Source organism: Chenopodium quinoa, unplaced genomic scaffold, assembly GCF_001683475.1.
Source record: "Chenopodium quinoa cultivar QQ74 unplaced genomic scaffold, ASM168347v1, whole genome shotgun sequence".
In the NCBI taxonomy this organism is placed as follows: Eukaryota; Viridiplantae; Streptophyta; class Magnoliopsida; order Caryophyllales; family Amaranthaceae; genus Chenopodium; species Chenopodium quinoa.
The window spans coordinates 903,236-930,578 of NW_018743850.1; the positions used below are offsets into that span (position 1 = coordinate 903,236).

Sequence of the window (27,343 nt, forward strand, 5' to 3'; positions counted from 1 at the left end):
TCAGTAAAAATCAGTTTTAATCAGTAAAAATAATTTAAGTTCAATAAAAATAAGTTTAGTAAAAATAATTTCAGTTCAGTAAAAAATAATTTCAGTTCAGCAAAAATAATTTCAGTTCAGTAAAAATAATTTCAACTCAGCAAAAATAATTTCAGCAAAATTAATTTAAGTTCATGTATTTTGATGCTTTATTTTTACTAGGTTTTTTTTATGTAAATTATTTTTTCCATATACTGTAAAATATTGTCGTACAAGATTTTTTTTAATACTTCACATATATTTTTTTATGCATCACTTTTGTCTACACTTTTATCACATATTGTATAGTTATAAAATATAATATCTTTTTTTTTGTCAAGTATAAAATATTATGTCTTATTGATAATATTGTAGTCGGTGATATTTGTTAAATACAAGTACTATATTTTATAAAAGGGTAACAAAATTCATCGTAATAGCATACCTAATCATTTACAATAAATTCAATAAGATTTTGAAATATGATATTCATATATGATTATATATACATGATCTATACAATACTACCAATATGTCGTTATATTTTTTTTGCTTGAATATCACATGCCTTGATATGATCAATCAATCTACCAATATTTGCTATAATTATTTGTAAATTCCATGCAATTAACCAACGTATACGTAGTAAAAAATTAATTGACAATTCAACAAAAAAATTTAATTAACAAGATTTTTTTCATGCATGTCATAAATTGTGCTAAAGTCTTTAGGTTTGAGATCGTTAACTCCAACTCGCTACTTTCGGAAATATTTTAACAATCAACTATATATTTTAATAGTCTCATATATATATCATAATAGTGTCAGTGTGTTTGACTTTTATTGTAGAATGTTTAGTTTTATGTTCAACAAATGTAATTAATTATTAAACCAAAATACAAATTTTTGTTTAAAAAGGATTGTTTAAGATATTTATTTTATTTGAAAGTAAATTCCTAAATTGAGTACATATATATGGTTAGCATATTGTGTGTAAGATTTCACAATATTGTACAATTTTTTTTTTTTGGAAAAATAAAGATCATAAATTATATGTCAAAGTATCTTTATAATACTCTATAGTGCCTATAAAAACCTCTTTTTCATAGTTCTAGTTCATCCAAGTCGAGCTTGTAGCTTTCAAATCTTCATGGGTTCGAGAACCAAATTCACCAATGACACTACTAGAAATTTTTTGGAGATTCTTCTCCAACACAAATTAGATGGAAACTCAAAGTTAGATCAGGAAAATTTTTTGCGTAATTTGAATGCAAACTGGACATAATTTTTCTGAGAAACCTTTGCAAAATCATTTTGCAGATTTGAAAAGAAAATATATAGCTTGGTATGGATTGAAGACGGGTGCTTGTTGGACGGGTCTTGCTTTTGATGCAGTGATTGGCTGCCCTCTCATCAAACAAGATGATAGGTGGGCTGCATTTGTTAAGGTATTAAACTTTGTTTTTTGTCATCTATTATTCAAATTATGTTAATGATGTATGGTAGTAATCTTAGTTACTGTAATTATTTTGTTATACAGAAACATAAAGGATGGCCCATACAATTCTTGAAGAGGCCATTACCTAATGAAGATCTGCTGCATGCTTATTTCAAGGGCACTTTTGCAACCAATAAATTGGTTATCTCCCCGTCAATGGCAAAAAATGCATCACTATTTTCTAATTATAAAGATCAAGAACCCACAGGAGACAATGATGATGAGCAAGATCATCCTTTAAACTTAACCCCCGAGGATAACAATGTAGATTATGAGAATGATTCTTCTAGAATATCACCTCCTCTAGGAAAGCGTAAGAGTTTGGGGGAAACTAGTAAAATTAATAAAAAGAGGATGAGCGACATTGATAAGTTATAGAGGTTGTGAAGTCAACTATTCAGGCTGAGTCATCAAAGGTACAAAGTAATCCAGTACAAGAAAAGTTCAATTTTCTTGCTGCAACTCTTAAATTGATTCCTCAAATGAAAGATTACATTGATGCTTTTTATATCCATGTTTTGGAGTACTTAACTAAGGATCACAATGGGGAATTTTTCATGGCACTTGCTACTAATCATCAGAAATTGCTTTGGTTGAAGTCGAGGGATATAGCTTTTCCTATAGACTATTATACTCCCTAATTAGCTGATGAAATAAATGACTTGGACTTGTCATAAGCAGTAAAAACTAATGTGGTGGAGATTATTATGATGAAACAAATGAGTGTTTATTTTAATAAAAACTTTGGTGCTTCGTTATAATATGAATAAAATAATTTCATTTTATTTGTTTTGACATTGTATGTATATTTTTTTTTTGAAGAAGAATTGTTGTATGCTTATCTATTCAATAGTAAAATATAATTAGAAATGATGAGAAAAAGATATTTTATTTCAATAGGGACAATTGGCCTGGGGATTACACAAAAATAATTAATAAACGAGTATATGGGCTATAGTAATGAGACTATTGACCTTTTTCACATGCAAAATCAAAAACCAATCGAACTAAAAAATAAAAATAAAAAAAAGGAAGTTTTACTAAAAACTTAGAAAATAGTTGTTTGATCCTGACCAATTGGATTTTATGCTGGCATATTTGATGTATAAAAGGAAAATAAAATACCGCTAATGTAATGTGATAATTAATTGAATCTTGGCATGAACATATTTTTTGACAGGACTTGAACATATATTGATCGATAAGACAAGTTTAATAAATTCTCATAAATATTGCTAATGATAGAAATTATCATCAACCTTTTAGGATTTTATTTTTTATTTTTTTTATTTTTTTATTTTTTTTTGTTTTGTTTTAATAATGAACAATTTATTACTTTCATTTTACTGAATAATAATAATAATAATAATCAATCTCTTTCCTTTGCGTTCTTTGTACTCCGTATATATGGTAAAACAAATAATTCCCTTGTATTACATGTAGTTTTACTGATTTAATATATATATATATACTACTTGGGTGGGACGAATTGGACAATCATAAAAATATACAATGCTTTTTGTAATCATCTACATATTGAAGGTTATATCTTAATATTATATTATATTTTTATTTTTATTTTTTTTTGTTTAAATGTGAGATCTCACTTCTTGTTGTTGCTTTTATATTGTAGAATGGACAATGAGTTGCTTCAAAAATGCATACTATTTTTGGTACTATATGAATTGTTGAGACTCCTTACCCCAATTCATCGCATACCTTTAAGGATCGGGGGTGAAAATGGATCAGCATATATAACAAGGTTGTTAACAGTTCATCCTGGTTTGTTTAAAGAGCAGCTAAGATTGGATAGGGATATGTTTGTGCGACTAGTCCAATTGAAGATAGAAAAAAATTTATTATCGGACGGAAGGTTTGTAAAAGTGGTTGAACAAGTAGGAATTTGTCTATTTAGGGGCATCTCAACGCCAAACTGCTGACACATTTAAGCACTCAATATCAACAATTCGCAAATATTTCAGAAGGGTGTTGCAAGCATTGACAAGATTGTCATGTGATTTAATTCGTCCTTATCAAGATTTGGCCGATACACCACCAGAAGTACAAGAAAACTCATTATATTGGCCTTTTTTTAAGGTTAGTATGTTATTTAATTTTCATATAAATACATTTATAAAAGCATTATTTTATAATAAAAATTTAATTTTCATGTGTTAGGATTGTGTTGGTGCTTTAGATGGAACTCATATTAGTGCAGTTGTGTCCGATGGTGATGGTCAACCATTTCGCGGATGTAAAGGAACTAAAACTTGGAATGTACTAGCCTCATGCTCTTTTAATAGGTTATTCACATTTTTCAATGTTGGATATCAAGGAAGTGCTCGTGATATAACGGTGTGGAGAAATTGCTTAACTGATCCTAAATTTGAATTTCTACACCCTCCTCTAGGTAGGTAATTCTTTAATATTATTTTCTTTTAGCAGGATAATTTATTGTAATAAAATTTTTATTTTCTTATTAGGAAAATATTATTTAGTGGATTCAGGTTATTCTAACACACTCAGTTATTTGAGTCCAATTAAAGACAAGCAAACAAGGTATAATATGCCGGAATTTCACAATGGTCCTCCACCTCGAGGAATGCTGGAACATTACAATTATCGTCATTCTTCATTGCATACTACAATTGAAAGGTGTTTTGACAACGTTAAGGGGCAATGGAAGATTTTGAAAAACATGCCACAAATGTCTCAAACATATCAATTATCAATAATCTTATCAACGTTTACTTCATATTTTTATCCGATTGTACACTTTAGGGATACCAATTTCAGAAAGATGTGCAAATGTTGAGCCTAGAGCGGAATACTCCATATTTGATGAAGGTAGGAAAGCTCAGATGGATATAGTACAAAATTAGCATATTTGGTAATCAATTAGGGACATCAAGGATGAAGATCATCATATGCATGGACGTTTAATAAAAAACTTAAATAGTCATATGCAATAAGAAGCAATCCTTGTAATAATTTATGATGATAATAAAGTTATGATTATATTCTTATTATTATTAGTTTTATTGTTTTGGCATGTTTGGCGGTAAAGTTAGGCAACGAAAGGCAGTATCCCTAAACCTAATATCATATACAAGTATATTAAATACATATTCCCATAATATATAGGCTAACCATTTTTATATACGAAATATTATGTAAAATTTATATGGTTGGCATAATATATTATCGTTATATATGCCAACAAAAATAGATTATTTTACCATATATATATATTAAATCAGTAAAAATAATTTCAGTTCAGTAAAAATAATTTCAGTTCAACAAAATTAAGGTGAAGTGCACGGGGCCGAAGTGTTGGTATAGATAGGGTGCTTCTTTCTCCATAACAAAAGAGACCCATACGTACTAAAAATCTCAAATACCTTCATACAGGCATTTTTGACAATCATACATAGAATGATAGAAAACTAATTACTTGATTAACAAGGCCAAAAATATTGGCTCATTATTCTATGAATTCCTTGGCTTCCAAATATATGTTAATCTGTAGATCCAGAATATTAAAACACTCTAATCTTATGTTTGTCACATGTCATATCTCATATTAGAGCAGTTGACCCAATTTTACGAAATATACTATACTCTTAAATTAAATTAAATTTGTCTTCAAAAAAAAATTAAATTAAATTTGGCCCCTAATTTGGGACACATCCCATTTTTTCATCCGTCCGTAAACCCACGTCACCGTCCATCGTTAGGACTTTAGCTTAAGAATTCATTAGTCAACCAAACGAGTCTTTGAAATTTCACTAATTACGGTCAATATTTATAATCTCACCTTCGTTGAATTTTCTAAGTAACGAATTTGAATCATCAATACATGTAATAAATAGTGCTCAAATTGATCACACACTAAAACATAACCAACAAACAGTCACTAATAATCCCATCATTACACAAATTCTCACTTTGATTATTTTATAAAACGTTCTCATTTCATGGCTTCTTCCAGCACAATGATGGCAGCAAAATCAGTGCTGTCGACGGTTGGCTCGGCAGCCGCCGCGGTAATGGTGGCGCGATCGGTCATCAACGACTTCCTTCCCTACGAAGTCCGTGACTACTTATTCTCCTCCATCCATTCCATCTTTAGTCGAAGGTTTTCCTCGGAGATCACTATGATCATCGAGGAGTTCGACGGCCTCGAATGTAACCAAATCTTTGAGGCCGTCGAACTCTTCATAGGGGCTCGAACCAAAACCACGTCCACAACGTCTGCATCAGCCACCCGGCTTAAGGTCCGGAAGCCTGAATCCGGGGATAAAATACTGGTCAACGTGGATCGAAATGAGGAGATCGTTGACGAGTTCGAAGGGTCAAGTTTCGATGGATGTTACATTGTCACACCATCCAGTCTAACAACTTTTACCATCCAAGAGATATGAACTCAACCTTGAGGTCAGAGGTTAAATCCTTTCACTTAACATTCCACAAAAAGTTTAAGGCTATTGCGATGGAAAAGTATATCCCTCACATTATAAAACAAATGGAGTTTCTAAAAATGGAGACGAAGACGATCAAGCTATTTACAGTTGATCCAAATAACTCGTATGGTAATCCTGCAAATGCGTGGACACCTATTACTTTAAACCACCCAGCCACTTTCGATACAGTGGTGATGGACACCGAGTTGAAACAAATGATCATCGAGGATCTCGAAAGGTTTTTGAAGAGGAAAGAGTACTATCGACATGTAGGGAAGGTGTGGAAGAGAGGTTACTTATTGTACGGGCCTCCTGGGACAGGAAAATCAAGCTTGATCGCGGCTATGGCAAATTACTTGAATTTTGATGTGTATGATTTGGCGTTGAGTGGGTTGAGGTTTGATTCTGAGCTCCGGAATGCACTGTTGGGTACCGCGAATAAGTCTATAGTTGTGGTTGAGGATATTGATTGTTCCATTGAGTTGAACAACAGGGAAAATGAAGAAGGTCCTTGTGGTTTTGATGGGCGTTTTCCTGGTGGGCAACGACAGCAAGACAAGGCTTGTAGTTTCCCTTTAATTGATGAAATTGATCATAATGTATTGAGGGACCAATTCAATCGAAAACTTATCAAGCAGATGGTTAAAATCTTAAGATTAGTTTTATACTGATCTATCTTAATTTTGATCAATGTATTTGTTTCTTGTCAGGTTACATTATCGAGATTAATGAACTTTATTGATGGAATATGGTCAAGTTGTGGGGATGAGCGAATAATAATATTTACGACAAATCACAAAGAAAAGTTGGACCCTGCATTGCTACGTCCAGGGCGCATGGACGTGCACATTCACATGTCTTATTGCACTCCTTGTGGATTTAATCTCCTTGCTAACAAGTACCTCGGCGTAAAGCATCATGAACTCTTTACAGACATTGAGAGGCTGGTGGAGGAAAAAAAATGTCACCCCCGCCGAGGTTGCTGAGCAATTAATGAAGCACGACAAGCCTGATCCAGCACTTAGAGGTCTAGTTGAGTTCCTCGAATTGAAAAAGGTGGATGAAGCAAATGAGGAGGCTAAGAAATTGAAGGATGATGAGTCCAAGCTTAAAGAGACTGATAATAAAAATGATGAAGTGAATGATGGTGAGGATGTTAAGGAGGCCAATGACAAGGAGTCAATTGAAAAACAAGATGTTAATAAATGAAATTTAAGGATTGTTCTTATATTTGCAATGTACATTTACAATATTTCTAATACTATGGATTTTTTTTTTTTTAATCTAGAGTTTCATCTGTACACAATACAAATCTAAGACTTATACGTTGACGCATAATAATATTAAGACTTTCATTTTTGAAGCCAATCCTACAAGATCACGGAAACATCACAAGACCAAAGCCAAAAACAAAAGTAAAACAATTTTGCAACCAATGAAGTTTTGCCAGTAAGTAGCGACCTCTTTCAGATCAATTTCCCCCTCCCCCTCCCCAGGGTTTGTTATGGATTAACACTTCAACATTTGTTTGTCAATATACTTTTATACATTTCTAAAAGTATACTAGCAGTACTTTTATATTCAACAAATGTAAATTCTATTATTTCATTTTTAAAAGACTAAAATATACTTTTATTATTTTCAGTTAGTTTACATTCCATGATAATAACTTGGGGAAACATATACTACTTTGTCAATTTGAGAAAATTAAGATGATCAATTCAGAGTAATAAGGGAAACACAATAGTACTCGGTATACCTATGTAATTATTTTTAGAAATGAGAGCGATAAAGAGAAAAAAGAGAACTCATGCGATATGAGAGAAAAATTAGATAATTGTAATGCATTTCAATTGAAACTTCGATATATAAAAGTACTTTGTAATGCATTAAGAAAAACGAATGAAGTATTAGAGATTAGGGAGGATCGACCAAAATTCACGTCATATTGGGGCTTTAGACGTGTTTTTGAGGGTCACAAGTCAGAAAGGTTGAGCTTGAACTAACTTTTGGGTATTTCTTCCGGAGACCTGACCTTCAACAAATAACCAGCTTCATAATTATTACTACTCCGTACTTTGCATTTTTTAGTCGTAAAAACTTGTTGATTATGGAGTAAATAAGTTGCACAACTTATTTTAATTTGCATCTTACTTGATTTTCATATTTTTTAAAAAAAATTACTCTGACTGAAATTAATTTAATATCAGCTTAAATCATGTTTTCTTCGACTTATTTTAAAAACCTGTTACTTATTTCATGTTAGAATTAGACACATTGTGATGAAAATAACAAAATCAACAAAAATGATCTAAATTGACGTACTAGAAGTGCTCTCCATATTAGACAGAGTGCTTCTTCTCCTAACCAAAAACGGGACCCATATAATCTTAAAGTCTCCCATATCTATCTTCATGCAGGCATCGTTCATTGACAAATCTTACATAGACTACAAAATACTTGATGAACAAGGCCAACAATATAGATTATTCTATGAATACCTTGGCTTCCAAGTATATGTTAATCTGAAGATCCGTAACATTAATTATAACACCCTAACCTTATGCACATGTCATATACCATACTAGAGCAGTTGACTTTAGCTTATGCACATTAACTATACTCTAAAATTAAAGTTGGCCCCTAATAACTTGGAACACACCCCATTGTTTTCAATTTTTCATCCGTCCTTAAAGACTTTAGCTTAAGCTTTCATTAGCCAAACAACGAGTATATGAAATTTCACCAATTTACTCAATTTTTCTACGGTTGAATTTTCCACGTAACGAATTTGACTTATCGATACAATGTTATAAATATAAATTAAATAGTGCTCAAATTGATCACACACTAAAACATAATTAACCACACTCACTAGTCATCCCATCATAATTACAATAATTCTCTCTTTAATTATTTTTATAAAACTTTCTCATTTCATATTTCCATGGCTTCTTCAAGCACAATGATGAGAGCAAAATCAGTCCTGTCGACGGTTGGCTCGGCAGCCACGGCAGTAATGGTGGCGCGATCGGTCATCAACGACTTCCTCCCCTACGAAGTCTGTGACTACCTATTCTCCTCCATCCATTCCATCTTAAGTCGTAGGTTTTCCACGGAGATCACTATGATCATCGAGGAGTTTGACGGCCTCGAGAACAACCAAATCTTTGATGCCGTCGAACTCTTCATAGGGGCCCGAACCAAAACCACGTCCACGTCTGCATCAGCCACCCGCCTTATGGTCCGGAAGCCTGTAACCGGGGATAAAATACTAGTCAACGTAGATCGAAACGAAGGGATCGTACATGAGTTCGAGGGGGTCAAGTTTCGATGGATGTTTTATTGTCACACCATCCAGTCTAACAATAACTTTTACCACCCAAGAGATATGAACTCAACCTTAAAGTCGGAGGTTAAATCATTTCACTTAACATTTCACAAAAAGTTTAAGGCTATTGCAATAAAAAAAAATATATCCCCCACATTTTAAAGCAATCGGAGTTTCTTAAAATGGAGACGAAGACGATCAAGCTGTTTACAAATAATCCAAATTGGACATCTATCACATTAAACCACCCAGCCACATTCAAAACAGTGGTGAAGGACACCGAGTTGAAACGAATGATCATCGAAGATCTCGATAGGTTTTTGAAGAGGAAAGAGTACTATCAACATGTCGGGAAGGTGTGGAAGAGAGGTTACCTGTTGTACGGGCCTCCCGGGACAGGGAAATCGAGCTTGATCGCGGCTATGGCAAATTACTTGAATTTTGATGTGTATGTGAAAGTCTAACTGGCTAATACAAGAGGGGGGGGTGAATTGTATTTGAGGTGAAATCTAAAAACTTTTTGCGGAATTTAACTAAATGAAATAGTGACGAGAGAAGATATAGGCTTTTCTAAATTTCCACTAAGTAATCAAACTCTTTACAAGTGAAGATTCAAACCCGTTAACAAGTTCCACAAATTAGGAACTTGTTCCCAACTCTCACAGAAGACTTCAGCAACGAAGCTTCCTTGACCTCACTTTACAAACTCACAATCCCAACCCCTAAGTACTTGAATACAATCTGTGATTACAAATACCTATTGCACTCAAAAATATATGAAGGAAAATAACTCTCTTTATGTTATTAGATGGCTACTGGAATTTTTATGCTCAAGAGTTATGTTTTTCTGAGATAGTTTGCACGAGTATTTATAGAGAAGGCTTAGTCATTAACCTCCACCATAATCACGTCCACATGTCAACAACCCACTAACAACTTGTGGAGTTATCTTGACAGATTGTGATCATGAAGAGGTTTCCTAGCCTTATCTAATTAAACCACTATCCTAACAACTTGATAACCATTAGCCGTATAAAAGATTTTCTCACAGAAAAACCACTTGCTAACTTTATCAAATATTTTATTTAAAAGATTATCAAAAGTTTGTTTAAAAAGATTTTATTTGAAAAGATAAATTTATTATTTATTAAAACAACTAGATAATTATCTTCGATAATTATCTTTATTAAAACTTTTACAAATTATCTTTTCTTTAAGAAATTATCTTTTAAAACTAACTTTTATTCCAGTAGTCTTTAACATAAGTCATTGAGTTCCTTTCCGACTTTATATTATTGAGTGCTCACAATTAAAACTAGAACGTGAGATTTGCACGAGGCTTTTTAAAGAATGCTACTCCGCATCCAAGTTCCTACTCCGGAACGAACTTTGCTTGAATCCTTTATTCACCAAAGACTCAAAACATTCATTAGTCGAGTTTGTCAATTTGTCCATCAAAACCAAAAGGCTCAACAAATTCCCCCTTTTTGATGATGACAAACATTGACAAACTTAGGTAAATAAAATCATCCAGGCATGCAACAAAAATTTAAAGTAAGGCATGAAAACAAAAAAACAATTAAAGAACTTAGAAAAATATTAAAAAGTATTTTTTTTTTTTTTTTTTTTTTTTTTATTATTATTATTATTTTTTTTTTTTTTTTAAAAAAACTGAGCAAAAGAAAAATTAACAAAGACTTTAAAAACTGAACTTAGCAAAAGTTTGTACCTTCGATGTGTGAGTTCCTTGGTAAACACCTTAGCCGCCATGAAGTTTGTCTTTTTCCCCCTTTTGGCATTATCAAAAGATTGAAAAAAACATTTTGCTATACTCCCACTAGACTACGTAGGGAATAGTGAGCTCAAATAATGCAAGGCAAAAATAAGTTAGGTACTAAATCATCAGCAAACACACACAATCATATGAAAAATACGAGCCAAGTTCCCATAGACGAAAATCAAAAGCAGGAAAGAGTAGCAAAAGTTATGAGTTACAAACTGAAATCCGAATGGAACAAGCAAAAACAAAAGAAGTAAAAGTGACAAGTTTGAAATTGCAATTATGGTGAGTAAGTAGGTTCATCAGCTGGGGTTTTGGGGTCATTGGAAGCTTCCTCCACCTCTTCAAAAGCCACCCTGTTAATCGTCTCCAATATCTCCTGAGTGCTGTGCAGTATGTTCTTCTCAGCAGCATCAACTTTGTTCTCCATCCCAGTAAAACTGGTTGCCTGAGCATCTGCCACAGCCTGCACTTGGCGTTGAAGAGAAGCCAGCTGCTTTGCCATGTCCTCCAGCTTTGTGCACACCATCTTTACCAGCTTCTCCATTTCTGCTTTCACCTGTTGAATATCAAAAACAGAAGCATTTGTTCCAGAGAAGGCAGCAAAGCCTGTAGGCTGTGATGTAGGAAAAGCTGGGGAGGGAGAGGGAGAAGTCTGTTTTGGTGAAACAGGAGGGGAAGAGGGTTTAGCTTGGTTTGTGGGAGAGGCAGGAACAGGAGATGGCTCGGAGGCAAAAGGAACTTGTGTAGGGGTGAAATCAGGGTCTGAGTGATCAGAAGAGCTAATGTCTTCAATGATCACAGGCTTTAGAGTAGAAGTAGCAGGTTTGACAATTTTCCTCTTACTCCGCCTTAGTCCTCCTGTATAAGGGAGGTCGAGACTCTCACTTTCTGAGCTAGATTCCCCCTCACTCTGAGTCTCCTCTTCTTCCACAGAAACTGCCTCCTGAGGTTCCCCCTCAGAAATTGCTTCCTCTCCTTTTTCTTCCTCTCCTTTTTCTTTATTTTCCTCTTTTTCAGACTCACTTTCCTCCTCTTCTGACTCACTTGTATCTCCCTCTACAACCTGTGTTTTCCCTTTTCCACGATTTTTCTCCTCACTTCCTCTCGTCAAGAAAGTAAGTGTCCCACTCTCAAGTTTAAGGCTCAGGCGAAGCAAAGATTGCTCCGAGAGAATGTTCTCAGGTTTAATATAAGTGGGTGACTCACTTTCAACATCAATCCCAAAAGACTTAAACAACACAGTGAGGAGAGATCCATATGGAATAGTAGATTTATTTGCATAGAAAGCCAAATGTTCAATCATCAACTTTGGAAAGTTTATTTTTATTTTCCGAGCAAGACAAAAGATGATGGTTGCATCTAGTAGGGATACTGTGCTACGTTTTTGCAAACGAGGAACAATGCCTCTCCATGTGAAATTGAACAATAATTTGTGAAGAGGGGTGAGTATGTTATGATGCGAAGTCTTGCTTTTCGGGTTTCCACCGATAAATTTAATAACCCTATTCTCATCATAATGCCCAATTTGCACAATTTGCTTGTGTTTTAGGTATGAACTATAGCCAGAGGTGGGGACTTGAAACAAGTTCCCTAAATATGCAACATCAAAATGAATGTGAGTATCTTTGACTGTAGCCGTGCAAACACCATTGTTGTGTTTGAAAGTATTTTTGAATTCAAACAAAAGCTTAGGGTAAATTGGATAGTGAGAACAATTTTGGAACAAATGCACCCATTCTTGATAATCAATTAAGGAGATGAATTCGGAGAACTTACTTGCCGTACACCAGTCATAATTGATGTGATAACCGTGAGTGTAATTCCAAGATGGAGACTTTTGAGAGCTTCGCCTCTTTCTGTCACCTCCTTTCACGGTTGTAGCCTTTCTCTTTGTCGAAGCTTTAGGGTGAACAACGGCAAGTGGGACTGGTTCAGGGGAGCCGCCAGCAGAGGAAGGCTTCCGGGTTTTTGGTTGTTTCGGGGTTGAGGTTAGGTTGGTTTTCATGGTGATGAGGATGAATTGAAAGGAAGGAGAAGATGAATAGTGTGAATAGGGAGGAGAGAGAGTGAGGCCGGTTATGGAAGTTTATGGGGAGTTTAATTGATTTGATGGGTGAAGGTGGAGTGTTAAAGAAAAAATTTAATTGGGAAGGGTGAGAAAAAGTGACGGTTTGTATGGTAAGGTAGTAGGGTAGTTTTAGGGGTAGTATGGGTTTAATAGGGTGTAATAATTGCATCTTTCAAACGTACCACAATAATAAGATAGATAAAAATACGGAAGGTAAGGAGTAATGAATATGTTAGCTCCTTATCTTACGTGAAAAAAAAATCTTTTTGTATTTTTGAATTTTATGAGGAATAGAAAAATTGATCATGAAAAAATAAGGAAGGAAAAAGATAAGAATAAAAAAAATGATAGAAATAAAAGATAAGAAAGAAAATAACAAGAAGAAAAACAGATAAATAAAAAATGAAAAAGATAAATAAGAGCAAATTGATTGTAAATTATGATGATAATTTACGTGATCATGATACAGAGAGTAAAGAATGATGAAAAGGGAACTTGAAACAACATGGCTCAATATTTTTAACATATTAAAAGTATGTATAAGTGACTTTTCAATACTTCACAAATCTTTCCCCTGGGTAATTTCAGCTGTGTTATTCACACAAGATTGAGCGTAGCATTGTTAGTTACATCCGATTTTACCTTAGGGGTTCCAAACAAAAATCACTTGAGCCGTAGCATCCCCAATTCCACACGCATCTTTTCAAACTTGTCTCTGCTTAAAGGCTTAGTTAAAATGTCAGCAATTTGAAATTCAGTAGAAATAAAATCTAGCTTAATTAAGCCCTTTTCAACATTATCTTTCAAAAAGTGATGCCTTACATGTATATGCTTAACTTTAGAGTGTTGTACTGGATCTTTAGAAATGCAAATGGCACTTGTGTTATCACAATGAATAGGAACGCACTCTAAAATAATGCCATAGTCACGCAACTGTTGTTTTATCCATAGCAATTGAGAGCAACATGCAGCAGCAGCCACATATTCTGCTTCGGCAGTGGATAGAGCAACAGTGTTTTGTTTCTTGGAACTCCAAGAAACCATGCAAGAGCCTAAGAATTGGACCATACCTGACGTGCTTTTACGATTTACCAAATCTCCTGCATAGTCAGCATCAGCATATCCTTTTAGGTCAAACGAGTCACTTTTTGGATAAAACAGACACAAGTCTTCCGTCCCTTTCAAGTATCGTAGAATTCTTTTGACGGCTGTTAGATGCGATTCCTTTGGATCCGATTGAAATCTAGCACAAAGACCTACACTAAACGAAATGTCAGGTCTGCTAGCAGTTAAATATAACAAGGAACCAATCATACCTCTGTATTTTGTTTGATCCACACGAGTTCCCTTGGGGTCTTGGTCCAACCTTGTGGTTGTTCCCATGGGAGTGTGGTTTATCTTTGTGCTTTCCATACCGTATTTTTTTAATAACTCCTTCACATATTTCTGCTGATGGATCATTATTCCTTCGTTAGTTTGCTTAATTTGGAGCCCAAGGAAGAAGTTGAGTTCCCCCATCATGCTCATCTCAAACTCACTGCTGATTGTAGCCTTTAACAACCAATCTTGCCTTGTTCCTTACAATTGTGCCATGTTCATCTAGCTTATTCCTGTATACCCATTTGAGACCAATAACCTTTTGATTCTTTGGTTTAGGTTCAAGGTGCCACACTTTGTTTCTTTCGAATTCATTTAATTCCTCTTGCATGGCAACAATCCAATCAGCATCTTCCAAGGCTTCTTTGTGATTTCGAGGTTCCAGTGTTGATAGGAAGGCATTGAATGCGCAAAAGTTTCTCAGTTGGGATCTCGTCTGAGTTCCCTTGCTTAGGTCACTTATAATTTTATCCAGGGGGTGTGACCTTTGATGTTTCCATGGCTTTGGTTGGAATGATTGAGCTGGTATAAAAGTGTTATTTTGAGTTGCTCTTTCTTCCATTTCTTCATGGTGTTCTGCTTCTGCATTTGCTTTGCCTTCTGTATTTTCTGTTTCTTCTGTATTTTGATCAGAGGCTTCAGTATTGTTTGGAACTTCAGTAGGTTCCTTATCAGCATTTCCAGTAATTCGAACAGGCTGCTTTTTGGGAGTTAATTCTTCATCTTGGTCTGTTGAACGAGTGAGACCAATTTTGAAATCTCCATCTTCATATTCCTGTACACATTCATAATTATTAGTTTCATCAAAAATCACATGTATACTTTCTTCTACACACATAGTCCTCTTATTGTAAACTCTATAAGCTTTACTATTAGATGCATATCCTAAAAAGACTGCTTCATCACTCCTTTCATCAAATTTTCCAAGATTTCTTTTATCATTATTGTGAACAAAGCATTTGCATCCAAAAGCTCTTAAATGAGTAATATTAGGTTTTCTCCCTTTTAACAGTTCATAAGGTGTCTTGTCCAACATTGGTCTGAGCATGGCTCGGTTGACGATATAGCATGCTGTGTTGACGGCTTCTGCCCAAAAATTCCTTGGAAGCCCACTTGCTATTAGCATTGTTCTTGCCATGTCTTCCAATGTTCGGTTCTTCCTCTCAACCACACCATTTTGTTGTGGTGTTCTTGGCGCTGAGAAATTGTGACTTATTCCCTGTTCTCTGCAAAATTCATCAAACTTGGAATTTTCGAATTCCGTACCATGGTCAGTTCTCATATGAATAAGTTGATTACCTATTGATTTTTGTGTCTTTTTCAAGAAAGTCATAAACATATCAAAAGTTTCATCTTTACTATGTAAGAATATGACCCATGTAAATCTAGAATAATCATCCACAAGAACTAAGACATATCTTTTTCCACTTCTACTTTGAATTCTAACGGGGCCACACAAATCCATATGAATGAGTTCCAATGGTTTTGTGGTGCTTACCATTTTCTTTGATTTAAATGATGATCGAACATGCTTTCCTTTGATGCAGGCTTCACAAATTTTGTCATTTAGGAATTTGATAGAAGGTAATCCGATTACCAAGTCCTTTGACCTTAATTTGTCAAGCAATGAAAGACTAGCATGTCCAAAACGTTTATGCCATAGAAGTGGATCATCCTCAATAACACTTAAACAAGATAGATTGTATTTTGGAACTTTGTTAAGGTCCACGGTATATGTGTTCCCTTTACGAGTTCCTTCCAAAACGATTTTACCAGTGTTATTGTTGATGATTTTGCATTTTTCAGAAGAAAAGCTTACAAAGTTTCCTTTATCACAAAACTGAGAAATACTGAGTAGATTATGCTTCAAACCCTCGACTAAAAATACATTGTCAATTGCATGGGAACTTGACCTTCCTACTTTGCCAACAGCAACAATGTTGCCTTTCTTATTGTCTCCAAAGGTCACTGTTCCCCCTGTATAGGCCGTCAGTGAGAGAAATCTGGATTCATCTCCTGTCATGTGCTTAGAACAACCGCTATCGAGGTACCACTGGTTGTTCCCCCTCACTGCGACCTGCAAAAGAAATTAAGGGTTAGTAGCAGGAACCCTTTCATTCATGGGTTCCTGTGTTGACACATTTAAATCAGATTTCTTCTGCCAAACATAGTTCACATTCTTATTGTACAGATTTGCTTTCTTAGTACATTCTTCACTGCGATGTTCCTTTTTACCACAAAAAGAACAAACAGTCTCACTAGGTAAGTTCACATATTTCTTTTTCTTTCCAGTGGACTTCTTCTTATGAACATAGCCTAGACCTTCTGTTCTTTTTGTCTGAGCTTCCTTTACCCACTTGGGAACACCCGTGCTTGCTGTATTTTTACTTTTTCTTGCAATTTCTAGGTCCTTTTCTAGTTTCTCATTTTTATCATTGGTTTCCTTTATCTCTTTCTTAACATGCTCTAGTTCATTATTAAACATGATTAAAGGAACTTCAGTAGACCTGCAAGAATCAATGTTAGTACACAACATTTTATATTGAGTCAATTCAATATTCAGCATGATATTCTCACTCTTGACTCTTTCAAGGGATTCTTTTAGCATAATATTTTTATCTAACAATTCAAAGAATCTGCCTTGAACATCATTTCTTAAGCTATTCAGATACTTTACATGATCTCTACAAATTCCAGTTGCCTTTTCGGCTTGCCTTAGTTTTGCACATAATTCTTTATATTCATCTAAGGTTTCTAACAATAGAGATATTAATTTATCCTTTGAGAGAGATTTCAAATAACTAGGTTGAATGACTACCTCATCATCATGCTTTGCCATTAGACAGAGATTGGCTACTTCATCGTCCGTGTGTTCCTGTTCCTCTTCTTCGGAACTTGATTCTCCCCACGTGGAAATCATTGCTTTCCTGAAATTTGTTTTAGAAAAGTTAGGCTTGGAATTTCTGCTTTGATCAGCTTCTTTTCCCTTGCCTTTCTCAGATTCCCATAATGGACACTCTTTGATGAAGTGGTTGGTGTTTCCACATTTGTGACAAGAAGACTTGACTTTGGATTCCTGATTTCTTTTACTGTATCCTTTCTTCTTGTCTAAAAACTTGTTGTTACGGTAGAATTTTTTCAACCTTCTCACCAACATTGCAGCTTCTTCTTCATCAATGTCGGACTTCTCTTCGGATTCTTCATTGGCTCTTAGTGCTAGCCCTTGACTTTTGACAGTCTCCTGAGTCCGATTGTTCGACTGGATCTCGTGGGTAATGAGGGAACCCGCAAGCTGTTCCAGATTAAACTTGGTGAAGTCTTTTGATTCCTGCACAGCTGCAACCTTTGCTCTCCATCTGTCATTGTCTGGAAGACTTCTTAAGACCTTTCTGACCTGCTCATCTATAGGAATTATCTTACCAAGACACGTTAGTTCGTTAGTAATACTTTTAAATCGAGTAAACATGTCTTTAATGGATTCTTTATTTCCCATTTCAAAGCGCTCATACTGAGATAAAAGAATGTCTATTTTGGAACGTTTAACATCTGACGTTCCTTCATGTGTAACTTCCAGAAGATCCCAAATTTCCTTTGCGGACTTGCACCCTTTGACACGAGTATGTTCATCGGGTCCAAGTCCCCAAATTAAAAACTTTTTGGCAGTAGCATTCATTTCAAGTTTTTCAAAATCAGTTTTTTCATACTCATCCATAGGTTTAGGGATTACCTCATTATTAGCATTCGTTTTCGTAATTTCGTAATCTCCTACTTGTATAATTCGCCATACCTGATAATTCTCTGCTTGGATAAAGATTTCCATCTTATCCTTCCAATAAGGATAAAATTTGCCGTTGAAGTATGGAGGCCTTTGAATGGATGTACTCCCGAATTCCTTTTCCTCTGTGTAAGCCATTTTCCCAGGAACTTACTCAACAGGGTTGCCTGCGTGCTCTGAGTTCCCGCTCTGATACCAACTGAAAGTCTAACTGGCTAATACAAGAGGGGGGGGTGAATTGTATTTGAGGTGAAATCTAAAAACTTTTTGCGGAATTTAACTAAATGAAATAGTGACGAGAGAAGATATAGGCTTTTCTAAATTTCCACTAAGTAATCAAACTCTTTACAAGTGAAGATTCAAACCCGTTAACAAGTTCCACAAATTAGGAACTTGTTCCCAACTCTCACAGAAGACTTCAGCAACGAAGCTTCCTTGACCTCACTTTACAAACTCACAATCCCAACCCCTAAGTACTTGAATACAATCTGTGATTACAAATACCTATTGCACTCAAGAATATATGAAGGAAAATAACTCTCTTTATGTTATTAGATGGCTACTGGAATTTTTATGCTCAAGAGTTATGTTTTTCTGAGATAGTTTGCACGAGTATTTATAGAGAAGGCTTAGTCATTAACCTCCACCATAATCACGTCCACATGTCAACAACCCACTAACAACTTGTGGAGTTATCTTGACAGATTGTGATCATGAAGAGGTTTCCTAGCCTTATCTAATTAAACCACTATCCTAACAACTTGATAACCATTAGCCGTATAAAAGATTTTCTCACAGAAAAACCACTTGCTAACTTTATCAAATATTTTATTTAAAAGATTATCAAAAGTTTGTTTAAAAAGATTTTATTTGAAAAGATAAATTTATTATTTATTAAAACAACTAGATAATTATCTTCGATAATTATCTTTATTAAAACTTTTACAAATTATCTTTTCTTTAAGAAATTATCTTTTAAAACTAACTTTTATTCCAGTAGTCTTTAACATAAGTCATTGAGTTCCTTTCCGACTTTATATTATTGAGTGCTCACAATTAAAACTAGAACGTGAGATTTGCACGAGGCTTTTTAAAGAATGCTACTCCGCATCCAAGTTCCTACTCCGGAACGAACTTTGCTTGAATCCTTTATTCACCAAAGACTCAAAACATTCATTAGTCGAGTTTGTCAATTTGTCCATCAAAACCAAAAGGCTCAACAGTATGATTTGGCGTTGAGTGGGATGAGGTTTGATTCTGAGCTCCGGAATGCGCTGGTGGGTACCGCGAATAAGTCTATAGTTGTTGTTGAGGATATTGATTGTTCCATAGAATTGAACAACAGAGAAAATGAAGATGGTTCTTGTGGTTTTCCTCTTGGAGAGCGTACCAGACGTATTCCTCTTAGAGGGAGTACCCGACGTTTTCCTGGAGGACAACATCAAGAAGATAAGGTTTGTAGTTTTTATTTACACGCTTTATTTTTTAGACTCGAACAATAAGTATCGCCTACCTCTATTTCATATTATGTACAACAACACCAATTCCTGTTTCATAGGCAGAATTTGTTTGAGTGTTGGATAGAGAAAGAAAGATACATTTAATGAAGAGAGAGATCAATAGAGAGAAATGATAACTTAAAAAAGAAAGAAAACATTTGTTGCATGTAATGTGTGTTATGTGCAACAACTATTTTTAGTAAATGTTACATATATTATGAAACAGGGATAGTAAATGAAAATGATCATACTATGTCATAAGACCAACTTAATTAAAAGTTTAAACTGATGGTTAAAGTCTTAAGAGTAATTTTTATACTCTATTAGATTGTTGATCAATGTATTTGTTTCTTGTCAGGTTACATTATCGGGATTACTGAACTTTATTGATGGATTATGGTCGAGTTGTGGGGATGAGCGAATCATAATATTTACCACAAATCACAAAGAAAAGTTGGACCCTGTATTGCTACGTCCAGGGCGCATGGACGTGCACATTCACATGTCTTATTGCACTCCTTGTGGCTTCAAGCTCCTTGCTAACAACTACCTCGGCGTAAAGAATCATGAACACTTTATGGACATTGAGAGGCTGGTGGAGGAAACTAATGTCACCCCCGCCGAGGTTGCTGAGCAATTAATGAAGCACGATAAGCCTGATCCAGCACTTAGAGGTCTAGTTGAGTTCCTCGAGTTGAAAAAGGTGGATGAAGCAAATGCCGAGGCTAAGAGATTGGAGGATGAGTCCAAGCCTAAAGAGAATGATAGTAAAAATGATAATGTGAATGATGGTGATATATATATATATATATATATATATATATATATATATATATATATATATATAACCATTATTTTTTTCTCATAAACATCACTAAAGCCAAAAATGAAAGGAATTTGAGACTAATAATAAGAGAAGAAGGAGAAGTAATATATAAAGAATAATGTTGATGAGGGGGTGGATACATAATAATTAATAACTAATAAGTAGCCAAAAAGGGACACAAATTATTACTTCTAATTTAGTACGTATAAAGTTTGGACGTAAGTTATTTTCTATGTAATTATTGAAAATTTGAAGTCTTTTTTAAGCAATGCATAGAGTTGTTACATGCTTGTCTTTGCGGCCACTTTTAATTTCCACTACTATTCAATTCTTTACTACTAGTTGGAGTCATTTCATTCCCAATTAATGGATTTGATTTGATATAAACACTATAGGTTAGAACACAAAAACATTTTTGATTGAGATAGGTCTATCATTAACATTTTTGTGTTTATAGGGTAGGATGACTTGTTATGTTAATTAAGGTATTAGTTTAGAGGTGACTTTTAATATTATCTTAGGGTGACAGTTTATATATCTTATGGGGTGGCCATTCTTTTTTTTTTTTTTTTTTTTTTTTTTATAAAGGTAACTTGTTATATATTCCGTAGTTAAGAGGTGATCGAGTTGTTAGTTGTGCAACTCAATCTGGTCTCACTTAAGTCGGCCCTCTAGATAGCCAATTGTATACTTTAATCTGTATAACATTACTAATCCTGATACTGGTAATTGACAATATTTTTTGTTGTTATTAATTGTAAAGGCAAGGCAAATTGAAACACGTACTCTTGCTCCGTAGATTACACAAACTTAAAAGGCTCTATAACTACGAGTATGACATCATTTCCCTCATCCAAAGTGAATAAGTTTGGTTCTAATAGATGCTTTTCTTTAAGGCTTAAAGTACTAGTATTTCGAATGAACTCGTCATCTCCACCTAATGTCTCATAATTGGCAAGGGCGGCATCTATATACTAAATTAAATTGATGATAGTTATTGGTCCTAGCATAATTATGCTGTATCCTTCATATCCACATCAATCCCTCAAGTAGCAGCACCATTTTATGTGAAAGAAACTACTTCAACCAACAACAAAAGGCAAAAATAAGCACCAATGAATTGAAGATCCCACATTCTAGTGTCAAGAAATAGACCACGCCCGCATATATATGGCTCGTTCTCAGAGCCTCCGTATCACAGGTTCCTCATTGCTACACGACTTCAATACGTCCATGAATAATTAAGGCCACCATTTACCAATGCTTTGCCAAGTTTTCTAGCTTGAGCGTGCACCCCCCGAACCACGTACAAATGTAGCCATGAGAATTAACGGGGTGTGCACCCACGCACTTGCCACTAATGTAACATAATTCTAAAATAGTCACATAGTTGAACCAAACTCACTTTCCGGACTTAATAGACCTATTTTTGCTATGGTTCCAAACCAACTTATATGACCCCGGGGGGTACACCATGTATTTACTTCAACTTTGAGAAAATTTCTCGAAATTGATCTGAAAGTGTGAATTGTACCCTTCAATTTGAATGTCAATGTACATAGTTGTTACATATACACCTCTTTTTATTAAATCAAGGCCACTATGTTACTTTGTATGACTGACTAGCTAGTAGAAATATATGGTTCCAAACAATATTATAAGACTCCAAGATGCATCCCTTAACATTTGGGTGGTTGGAACCTTCTATACCTTGACCGACCCCTGGCCTCATAGAAAAAAATCCTGACACTTAGCTTCACCTTTAGCTTATATACGATCACCCTTTCTTTTAGGACATTTTGGGTTGATTTTCTGCAGCGAGCTAAGTGCATAGACAATGGTTGGTTTTTCCATGATTTTGAATGGAAAAACCTTTTAAAAGTCAGCAGGGTCGTCAACTGTTCAGAAGCAGTACATTTTGCACTCTGCTACAACACTTTAATTTTGTTGCAAATTACAATTCATTTCACCAAAGTTTCTTGGAGGCCACTTAACGTCTTAAGTTTTAACCTATGATTGTTGTTGATTCTTTATTGTATTTATCTTCAACCCACGCCATCCCTCCTTTTTAAAAGTTAACCACTCATTTCTCCCCTAAACTCTACCCTTTTTCAACAAAAAATTATATAATTCTACACTTGTTATACAACTTCTCTGAAGCCTACAAAAAGGTTACTAACAAACAAAATTAATGGGTGAAATTAATGGATCACAATTTTCTTCCATTTTGTGATTTTCCTTTGATTTTCCATCCCAATAGTCCATGCTAATTAATTAATTAAGTAGTAGAGTTGGTAGTTTACTTTCCCTCCCTTTAATTATCTTTGTCCACCGAGTTTGCTCTAGGGCTTATTTAGGGTAAAGGAAATTAATTCCGTTTTTTTTTCTTTGGGAACATAAATTAAAGTTTTATACAGAGTACTTTTATCATTTCACTATAACCTTAAATTGTAATTTACACTAAGCTATCTCATATGGTAGGAATTTGATTTTCAACTTTCTTCCTACTTTTCAATGAATTTAGTCATGGTATGTATTTACATTTTCTTTCTTTATTTATTTTGTAAAAAAAACTATGCTACCTCATTTTTAGGTAGTGTGCTTTAGCATTTAAAATAAGTTGAAATTTGCACTCCAAAAAAAAAAAAAAAAAAAAAGACCTTAAAGAACAAACCATGCCCAAAAATGATTCACCAAATATAGTACAACTATATATACATACCCTTCACATAGCATACATCATCTCATTTATTCACAATCCCAAATAAAAACTCTCATAAAAAAACAAAACCAAAAACAACAACAATACAGAAGCATCAACTAACCATATCATGTATTTCTCCCAAGCCCAAATGCCGACAGCAACCTCCTTATTCTCAGCCTACGCCTCACTTTCCGCCTTAGCCATGCTCTTACGCTCCATCCTCCATGACTTCATCCCGAACCCGATCCGAAACTACATTTTCTCCCTTCTCCAACGCCTCTTCAACCACCGCTCCAACACCCTCACCCTTGTCATCGAAGAGGTCAACTCCACGGGCATTGGCCGCAACCAAGTCTACGACTCCGCCGAGGTCTACCTCTCCACCAAAGTCATCACTCCCTCGACGGAACGCCTCAAGATAAGCAAGTCCCCCAAGGACAAGTCCCTCACCATCCGCTTAGAAAAAGGTGAAGAAATCGATGACTCATTCGATAACATCCCCCTTCGATGGCGATTCCTTTGTATGGAACCCGAAAAGCAACGTAACTCTTCAAGCGGAAACGACGATGATCTACTCTCTTCACCCGCCCCTGTCACCCGGTACTTCGAGCTCACCTTCGAAAAGAAGTTCAAAGACAAAGTCATAAACTCGTACATACCTTACATGTTAGCTAAATCGAAATCCGTTATCGATAAAGAAAGGCCCTTAAAGTTGTGTACCCTAGGGAGTAGGTTTAGTTGTGGTAACGTCTATTGGGATACTATAAACCTAGAGCATCCCTCGACATTCGAGACGTTGGCCATGGACACGGAGGCGAAGACCGCGATAATGGAGGACTTAGATCGATTTGTGAAGCGAAGGGAGTTTTATAGGAGAGTTGGAAGGGCTTGGAAAAGAGGGTACTTACTTCATGGACCTCCAGGAACAGGGAAGTCTAGTTTAATTGCTGCTATGGCTAATTACTTAATGTTCGATATTTATGACTTGCAACTTGGAAATTTGATTAAGGACTCTGATTTAAGGAGATTGTTACTTGCTACGGCTAATCGCTCTGTATTGGTAATTGAAGATATTGATTGTACTATCGATATTCAAAATCGACGTAAGAATTTGAATGAGAATGGCCAATTCCCTAATAAGCCTCCAGAAGTTCAGGTTAGTTCTTTAGTCCTTTCATTTTTATAACATGTTGATTTATTTTTACACCCGTTAAAAATCGACTTAACCATATAATGAACGCGATTCTATATTGTTTGGTGTATACGTTGAACGTATCAATCTTTATGTTAAGAATTCAATTTCCAAGTAATTTTTTAGTACAAAGTATGTAGTAAACTTAGTTTTAAAATCGAACTTATGTGAATTAGGGAGAAAATTAAATTAAATTTCTTATTTAAACTTTCTAAGACTGTTTTAATAATGTAATTAATTAGTTTGTAGGTAGTAGAAAAGGTTTTCCACTCAAGTTTAATTTGCTTGATGTTGACGATCCCTCCATCATTTTGTAGCTAGTCGGCCGTTAATGTTATTGATTAATGATGTTAAAAAGTTTTCCATGTGTCAAACCGACTTTTATTTTCCAATTAATATTAGAAATAAAAACACTTGGTTGATGGCAAACAAAAAAGGTGATGAGTAAGATTGCAAAAATATTGTTTTGTTAGTATATGGACAAATAATTGAGCAACATTTTATTTTGGGTGTGAGCAAGGTGTACTATGTCTTTTGGCTGTTTAGTGAGGTTATAATAAGAGTGTTATTTTTGTCACCAAAATTTCATTTTTAATTTCATGGTCATTTGAATGCTCGAGCGTACGTTGCAGCATGAACCAATCCACTTTATTCAGTTTAATGAACAAATTATGCTTGTTCTTTTAAGACACCATCATCAGAACGGTCCTACGTGGCCAACCATCGAGTTACTGTGATTTTTCAAAAAAAAAAATCACTAGTTGAAGTAATTTCTTAAAATAAAAAATTATTCTTACTATCACATTTTAAAAATTAGTTACACTAAAAATAGGCTGATAATCGAAAAACAACGTAACTCCTACATTTTACAACATACTCGTAGTACAAAATTACTCCGTGATTTGTTAAGCAATAACTTACGTCTCATAATAATTGTTTATGGACAAGAAAAAGTACCAAACAAAAATTACATAATTTTATAATATAATTTTATTTTAGGTGCAGTTGACACTATCAGGGTTACTTAATTTCATAGATGGCTTATGGTCAAGCTGCGGGGATGAAAGGATCATAGTCTTTACAACAAACCACATGGAAAAGCTTGACCCTGCCTTACTACGACCAGGGCGAATGGACATGCAAATTCACATGTCTTATTTAACATTTCAAAGTTTTAAGATATTAGTCTCCAACTACCTTGAATTCGAAGGAGAACACCCCCTCTTTGATGAGATCAAAGGGATGTTTGAGATCGTCGAAGTGACTCCTGCTCAAGTGGCGGAAGAGTTGATGAGATCGGAAGATGTTGATGAGGCTCTTGAGGGAGTTCTTAAGTTCCTTAAGACGAAGAAGGAGATGATAGATAATAAAGATGAAGTAGTAGTCCAGGATGAAGGACTAGGTGATGGTGTTATAGATGAAATTTGTCCTAGCCAAAATTTTGAAATATCGAATTAAATATCACCTAATACGCATGCTAAGCTTAGTGTTTTGGGATTTGCTATGCTGTTTTGAGGAACTAACACGATTGTTGTACTATAGAACTCCATTGACACTGTATTACCACTTATGATGATATATATAACACCAAATAAATTGTTCAACGTTGCCATTACTTTTTATATTTTAGTATGTTACACTAAATACAACTACATATGACATTCCAATTCTTTATCAGTTACTTGTCAATAGCATATATATGAATTTTCAGTTTTGATTACTTTTTATAATGAAACGGAGAAAGTATTTTAACCAAGCCTATACATATTGGACCAACCAAACAGTGAGGCAAAAATTACTCCGTGATTTGTTAAGCAATAATCCTATGCTACACTTGTTGTTATCATGGAAATAGGACATAGGAGAAGTCCAATTCAATTAATGGGCCTAATTTCCAGAAAAGCCCATTTAAACATGTACGGAAAACATGGTTAAACAATTAACAAGTTGTTTGAATCCTGTTAAAAATTTTGTCCTCCTAACAATTGGTTGGCAAGTTCAATTAACATAGAATGAAAACATGAAACATGAAACATGAAAACGTGAGTACAAATAGAACATACAGTAGTCAATAGTGGCGGCCCTTGATTGGAGACACTACCTAGTGCTGCCGTGTGACACTTAAACTTCTATGTCCTTTCCTTCCCCCTTCTTTTACATCCAACTTTTATGCATGTCATACACTCACAATTGCTACTGTTTTTTTATATGCTTTTTTAGGTGTTTTTTATGCTCATTCTTGTAAGCCCGGCCCCACAACATTTGGTAATTTCAAGATGTGCATATTTACGTTATTTTTGCATATCTAATCTGACTTGAACTTTTTTGTTTAGATCTAATTTAAGTTGATCTTAAGTTATTTTTCCGAAATAAGTAATAAAGTGAATTAAATAGAGCCTTACATTTCCTCCTTTTGGTAAGTCATAAGTCCTATGTCAATTCCCATAATTAGCCCATGTTCTCTTCACCTTACAATAATAATTTTAGTTCTATAAAAATAACAAGTTTGGTTTTATAAAAATAATTTCAGTTCACTTTTAATTAATTAGTAAAAATCAATAACCTTGAAGAACAGATATAATATAGAATCGATAAAAATACGTTTAATTAGTAAAAATAATTTCAGTTTTATAAAATTAATTTAAGTTCTTTAAAAATAATTCTAGTTCAATAAAAATAATTTCAATTCAACAAAAATAAGTTGAAGTGAAACAGGATCTTACAAAATGCTTAAAATACTAACCATAATTATAAAGTTATTTTCTAGGATATTTACAAGAGAAGTAATTTAACTTCATAGAAAGTTGGT

At 34.5% G+C, this 27,343-nt stretch overlaps 2 protein-coding genes and 1 pseudogene across 3 annotated transcripts; all 3 read left to right on the forward strand.

Moving 5' to 3' along the window:
* Positions 1-5,347: 5,347 nt before the first annotated feature.
* On the forward strand, positions 5,348-7,441 carry LOC110685834 (AAA-ATPase At3g50940-like). Its single transcript, XM_021862362.1, is given in 4 exon segments — positions 5,348-5,869; positions 5,872-6,539; positions 6,690-6,929; positions 6,931-7,441. Coding segments are annotated over 4 exon segments (1,542 nt in total). The 5' UTR covers positions 5,348-5,493; the 3' UTR covers positions 7,189-7,441.
* A 1,413-nt stretch (positions 7,442-8,854) lies between these two features.
* Positions 8,855-21,100, forward strand: LOC110686252 (annotated as a pseudogene).
* Positions 21,101-23,331: 2,231 nt separating this feature from the next.
* LOC110685835 (AAA-ATPase At3g50940-like) lies at positions 23,332-26,139 on the forward strand. 2 transcript variants are annotated; one of them, XM_021862363.1, is made up of 2 exons: positions 23,332-24,498; positions 25,534-26,139. In XM_021862363.1, exons 1-2 carry the CDS (start codon positions 23,470-23,472, stop codon positions 25,990-25,992), a joined length of 1,488 nt encoding a protein of 495 aa, XP_021718055.1. In that variant the 5' UTR covers positions 23,332-23,469; the 3' UTR covers positions 25,993-26,139. The 2 variants fall into 2 exon arrangements, with proteins under 2 accessions (XP_021718055.1, XP_021718056.1); XM_021862364.1 differs by having other exon boundaries at positions 25,540-26,139.
* Positions 26,140-27,343: the final 1,204 nt, after the last annotated feature.

What these genes read in the sequence shown, in the direction of transcription:
- LOC110685835 (XM_021862363.1), top strand. Translation starts at nt 23,470, where the DNA reads ATGTATTTCTCCCAAGCCCAAATGCCGACAGCAACCTCCTTATTCTCA. An exon ending in ATAAGCCTCCAGAAGTTCAG is followed by an intron (nt 24,499 to 25,533) that starts GTTAGTTCTTTA and finishes ATTTTATTTTAG; the next exon opens with GTGCAGTTGACACTATCAGG.